We start from the raw sequence: 6,000 nt of genomic DNA, 5'->3' as shown, positions 1-6,000 counted from the left end.
CTACACGAAGAGAAGACGGAACAGGTGGAGAAACCTGCAGCAGGTGAGCCAATTAGCTTCCGGACAGGTTGGTGTGGGCGGCCAATAAGCGAGCTTCCTGATCGAGGAAGAGCCAATGGAATAGCAGCAGCCAATGGAAAGTATTTTTATTCTCCAAAGCATAAGTAGAAACATTGTATACTAAATGTGAAAGTCATACAAATACGAGCCCAATGCTATGTATAACGTGTTTTTTTTAACTTAACAAGAAGCTTTTTGTTTGCATTTTGAACAGTGAACTTGTTATCAATTCAACAAGAACAGATAAGTGAAATTGTCTGTACTGAGACAAAGATATGCTTTGAGCTATATGAGCCACACTTTGACCAGTATTTTGTCACAAGTTGCATTTATCCAAGCGTTATTTTATCTTTGAAGGAAAACACATCTTGTTGACAGTTACATAAACCAAATACACAAACTAGGCCCTTGACTGTCCAAATCAGCATTTGTTTTGTCTTTTTATATGTTGTTATTGGTCAAGAACCTGAACATTTACGATTGCTTTGTGGATGGATGGCACTTTAGTAACAACATTTAACAGAATCATTAGATTACTATTGGATTCTTCATAACAATTTGATCTAATATAATCGTATTAATGCCTTGTAATAACACATCTATACATTTTATAGTTAATAAAGTGACTATTTCTAAATCCATTCCCTAATGGAAAGTTGCACAATGAAATGATGTCCTGTTTATTCTTTTGTATCCTAAAAATTGCTTGTTTCCCCAGTTGTTCTCTTTGTTTACAGGGTGCACGCTGTGAACAGTCTCGTGTTTGTGAACAAAGCAGGCCTGTCTGCAGATATCAGCCGCACAATCAGCACGCAGCGAGCCCATCTGTTTTCCAGGAACAGCAGCTTACATCTGTGACGTCTGTCGCATATCTATGAAAATGAGCAGATGTGTAAATCCATGTTTATATCTACCAGAGGAACTATCATCTGTTCTGTTGGTGTTTTTGTGTTGGCCAACGAGGCAACATAACACAAATGTTTTCCATACCAGCAGTCATAACATTTTAACAAATAACGCAGCTTTAGAGTTCTGAGACGTGTGGCTGTTAGACACAGGCTGCAGTTGTTAGAAAGGTTTAATGCCATTTGACTTGATCTATGCAGTGTAATTTGTAACCTGAAGATTAACACTTTTATAGATAATAAGGAACGATAAAATAACATCTTCCTGTTTCAGAGTCAAAGAGAGTAGAAAGTGTTTTGGCCATCAGCCCCAGTAATGAATATTGGGAAAAAAAATTAGATAACATGATTTATTTAACTATTTGGTTAACTGTATGCAGCAGACTGATTTATTTCCCGTATTCATTCAGTTACAAACCTAGAGTTATTTTAGACAAAATAACAGAAATTGGCCTTTAAAATTGTCGCTAAAGTAATTTCAGATGGGAATTTAGGCAACAGAAGGATACAAAAATAATAATGTCAATACACAACCTGTGGGCAATTAAAACATTTTACTAAATAAATATTAATTAAGCTAAACTAGTAAAACAACCCAAAAAATCAGAAAGGCAGAAGAACTAGGTGTTCAAAATCGGGCACAAAATTCGACCAAAAATAAAAACAATACAAAACATTCCATAACACCAGATCAGTAATTGGGCAAATAAAGATTCAGAAGTCAGCTTTTTCTAATTTCGCCATTTATTAGTTGTACAATTATGAAAAATAATCATAAAAAAGACTGGAAGCCCGAGATTATTTACAATCTTTTTTTTCTGAAGTGAGGTCCCTCTTCTGAGTCTTTGTTTTCTCAGCCTTTTTTTTTCTTAAATCACAGGGTATTTATTCACGATATGTTTAACTTTATAAGACATAGTCCTTTTCTCTCTTTTGACAAACGTCAAAAATTACATACATACATATACATATATATAGATATCTATAAAGGCAAAAATCATTCAAGTATCAAAATACAGACCGCTAGAACTCATTTACAATATCATTCTCATCATTGTTGTCATCAGATTAGTCCCGAAATATCTCTCCTGATCCCTAAACAATGTGCAAAAGCAGAACGGGACCATGCTGATGGCCGAAGGTGCCGACACCAGCGAGCTGAAGACAGTAGAGTACCATAGAGTTATCGTACTGGCCTGACAACGTACCACATATACAACAGTTAAATCAAAAAGGACCAGACCATGTACCCATATATTTATCTGCTGAACAAAAAGTAGCATTAACAGTCAACACACTGGGAGAGAGCTAGGGGAAACATGCTGTGCCCTATTGTTCTTTTCTGCATCTTAAAACTGAAGACATACCAGGCTGCATGGCAGGTTTGGTGATTAATCTTGTCTGGATTAACTGAACAAAGGAGCAGGGAAGGAGAGAGGGAGCAGCAGTGAACCACAGCCGATCCAGTTCCAGCATTAGGACATATTATTGTCCTCTAAAACAATTAAAACATACAGAAAAACGTTCAAATCATATAAAAGCCACCCCCGTTATATTATTATTATTATTATTATTATAAAACAGTCGTTGTAGTGTCAGTTCCTCTGCCCCTTGAGTTTGGTTAGAGTTCCTCCCGTGCAAGATTACATTGTTTATCACAGTTATACATGTATGTGTGGATGACAGTCGTAAAAAGACGCTACAATGTGTGGACAAATTACCCAGGAAGGACTGTGTACCGTCAGAGTGGGGTGTCTGTCTGGTAGTTAGTACCTTTGTTTCAGAACACAGGACAATGTTCCCGATCTCCGCCACTTCCCCTTTTACTACCAGTTCTGCATTGTGACATTACAGCAGGTACATTTCCTCAAAGAGAGAACATCAACCCTCAATTAATCTCTCAGGTAATGCAAAAGCAACACTAACATCTGACTCCATCACTTTCCGATTAAGATAAATGGTGTGTGTGTGTGTGTGATGAAGTCGGGGATGTCAGCTGATCTGCAGTGTTTACGTCTGTGTCTCCAGGCCGTGTGTTACAGTGCTGAGCTCGATTCCAAGTGGTGATGTGATTCTGCCGCATGGGGAGTGGGTCATTTTTCCACCAAAACATCCTACCCACAATGCAACAGGGCTCATGCCTGTCCTTTCTTATTGGCTGGGAGTGGCCACAGTGTTCAGCTATAAAAAGAGGAAACACGAACACAAAGCAATGAGGTTAAATAAAGTAAAAATAAACAGCGTGTAGATGATGGATTACCCCCCTCCCATATAATGATTAACTCTTTTCACAAGCAGGCGTGAAATATTAACCAGGTAGTGATTGGCAAAACAAAAGGCAATGCTGACAGGATGAGCATAGAAGGCATTAGTCGTGAAAAGAAGAAGGAAAAAAAAGACGAGACGGAGAAGTTGAACTTGTTCTTACACACTTGTAGATTTGGCAAAAGTGCTTAGTCATAGTAAGTCCTCTCCAGAAGCATCGGGTTTCAAACCTGGAGCTGTGATTGACGGACAGAGCAGGGCATACCTGTTGGGACTGTCTATTTCCTGGAGCAACAAGGAGCACTTACATGCGGGTCCTTATCAGCTTTTATGCCCTATTCTGTTCCCCTTTTCCCCCCAAAATGCTACCATTATTAGCTCTGAATGGACCTCATCACAGTGCTAGGATCTCGGCCTCCTTTGGCTTCAAGCAGACCGCTGACAGTGAAAATGTCCCCCATAGCAAATCCTGTATAAGCTCCATAACATCAACATTCTGCTGTAGTCCAACTGACGCATAGAATTACACGACAGGTGTTTCAGTTTCCTCCGGAAACATGTCCCTCCAGGTACAGGATGTGTGCAGGGGCTCACTCTGTGTCGTGGTGAAGCAGATTTGCTCAGCACTCGGAGAAGTCAGGAGTTGAAAGATCAGAGAGAAAAGCCTCAGAGCGGCCGTCGCCTAGTAGAGCAGGAAAAGCACCAATAAAAGAAGATCACCAAGAGTCAAAGGTGGGATGTTGACGGGTGCAGAAATGCAGGGGGAGTTCGGGAAGCATACAGGGTTCAAACGGAGAGGAGCTACAGTGAAGGCGAGTGACAGGCTGGAAGTGTGAGTGACAGGAGCTACAGGAGGGTTGATAAAGCAGAAGGGTAATAATCATTGAAAAGTGAAGAAGCGGTGGTGGATTAGCAGAAGGAGCAAAGCACGCAGACTGTGTCGGTGTTAGGTGAGTGTTGGCTGGAGGGAGACGGGGGGGGGGGGGGGCCAGCCCAGAGAGGGAGAGGCAGAGTCACAGTGAAAGGCACACAGAACGAGGGGGAAGAAGAGGGGTAAGACCAGGCCCAGAGGTCAGAGGTCAGGAGGAAGAGGGGTCCAATCAGAATATGGTGGTCTCGTACTTAGTGCTGATAGTGCGCTTGGATTCCTTGGGGTCCACGAGCCACGTGGCGCTGCCCTGGGAGTGAGAATCCCCCTCCTGCTCTGCGATGTCCCCCTGTAGACACGAAGAGAATGCACCAAATCTCAACAGCTGCAGAAATTAAGTAAAACACTTAAATATATGTTTGGCCAGTGGCATTCGGACTAGATCACGGCGTCAAAATCAGTTTCAATGATGCATGCAGATTTACCCTCGTCTTGAATACACTCTAATATAATGCATTCATCTCCGTTGTCAATTATGTCTTGTATGCTTTGTGAGTCAATCTAAAACCTTTTTCATTAGTCTATTTCAGTGGTTCTCAAACTTTTTTCAATAATGTACCTCCTTTGAAAAAAAAATTCAGCCAAGTACCCCCTGAAAAATGCCTATATAAAGAGGTACAGTACAGCGCTGCACCATCAGTGGCTGATTTATTAAAACAAAAACCTTGTTAAACAGCATTAACATAGGCATAATGCTATACTTTGCGGCCACACACCGTTGCCAAGCAACGCTTATTGTTTAGGTCCTTTGATAAGCAGGCAGTCATATTATTAACTAGAACTAGCTAGATCTGATAGATTTGGACATAAACACGAGTGAAGTATAACCGGACGTGAGAGAGAGAGCAGATCAGCTGCTGCTGACGGAGAACACGCAGCTCTGCATGATCACAGCTCCGCAGCTGTGACGGACCGTTGAGCGGAGCAAAATACACTAAGAGTTAGACCTAACACACTTAGCTATTTCATCTACTCTGGAACTAGCTAAACTAGTAATACATATATTTATTCTTTACTGTCGCGTCACTCATTACAGGTTCAGCGAGTTGCACGAGCCTGACGGGCTGTCAGGAGAGGGAAAGGAAAAGAGAACACACCCGTTTATTGTTCCCATTTTATTATCCAGAATGATTAAACCTTTGAAGAAAGTAGTTAATCTACTATTAGTAGTTTGTTTAAATGCATTACAATTTTTTTTCATTAACATAAAATAAATCTCACGTACCCCCTGCAGTACTCCAACGTACCCCTAGGGGTCCGCGTACCCCCATTTGAGAACCACTGGTCTATTTAATAGAATTTGTAATGATTTTCATCCAAGTTCCTTTACTTGAACTGAAATAACTTTGGCACATTAACTATCCACTGAGGAACTGAATGGGCTTCTCTGTCTCAGTAAATGTTCTGCATGTGTTACGAGCAGAAAGCCACTAGAGGACGCCAGAGTCAAACGTAACATTCAAAAACTACACTTAGACATACAATAACAGCAATACACATTCACAAAGACAAGCATGGGGTAAAGACACACATGGAGGATACTGGGGGATTGAAAGGCAGCGAGAAGGTGAAATAAAGCAGGGAGGTAGAGAGAGGAGCAAAGAGCGAGAGGGTGGAGATGAGGCAGCACCTGGGCGGCAGGGCTGGCATAGTGCAGCGGGGCGAAAGAGGGGCGATGGGTGGTGCAGGTGTGACGGTAACAGCAGCGACTGTCCAGAGGAGGAGAGTCCTGGGAGAGATCAACACGGCCAGCAAGAGAGCGGAGAGGAAGAAGGAAAGACAAGCAGCACAGACAGGAAGTGAGAATAAAAGGGTGTGACAGATTTGAGCAGCACGAGACAG

At 41.7% G+C, this 6,000-nt stretch overlaps 1 protein-coding gene across 5 annotated transcripts in view; it reads right to left on the bottom strand.

Moving 5' to 3' along the window:
* Nucleotides 1–1,686: 1,686 nt before the first annotated feature.
* LOC117449822 (ankyrin repeat and SAM domain-containing protein 1A) overlaps nucleotides 1,687–6,000 on the bottom strand; it is a 75,971-nt gene continuing 71,657 nt past the window's right edge. For 3 of the 5 annotated variants that reach the window (XM_034087711.2, XM_034087712.2, XM_034087715.2), the window contains one exon: nucleotides 3,919–4,447. In XM_034087711.2, coding sequence (XP_033943602.1) covers nucleotides 4,331–4,447 — 117 coding nt within the window. In that variant the 3' untranslated portion in view covers nucleotides 3,919–4,330. The other 2 variants (XM_034087714.2, XM_034087713.2) reach the window with 2 other exon arrangements.

This window comes from Pseudochaenichthys georgianus, chromosome 7, assembly GCF_902827115.2.
Source record: "Pseudochaenichthys georgianus chromosome 7, fPseGeo1.2, whole genome shotgun sequence".
In the NCBI taxonomy this organism is placed as follows: domain Eukaryota; kingdom Metazoa; phylum Chordata; class Actinopteri; order Perciformes; family Channichthyidae; genus Pseudochaenichthys; species Pseudochaenichthys georgianus.
The sequence above is the reverse complement of the archived record's forward strand: the minus strand, read 5'-3'. Positions and strand labels throughout refer to the sequence as shown.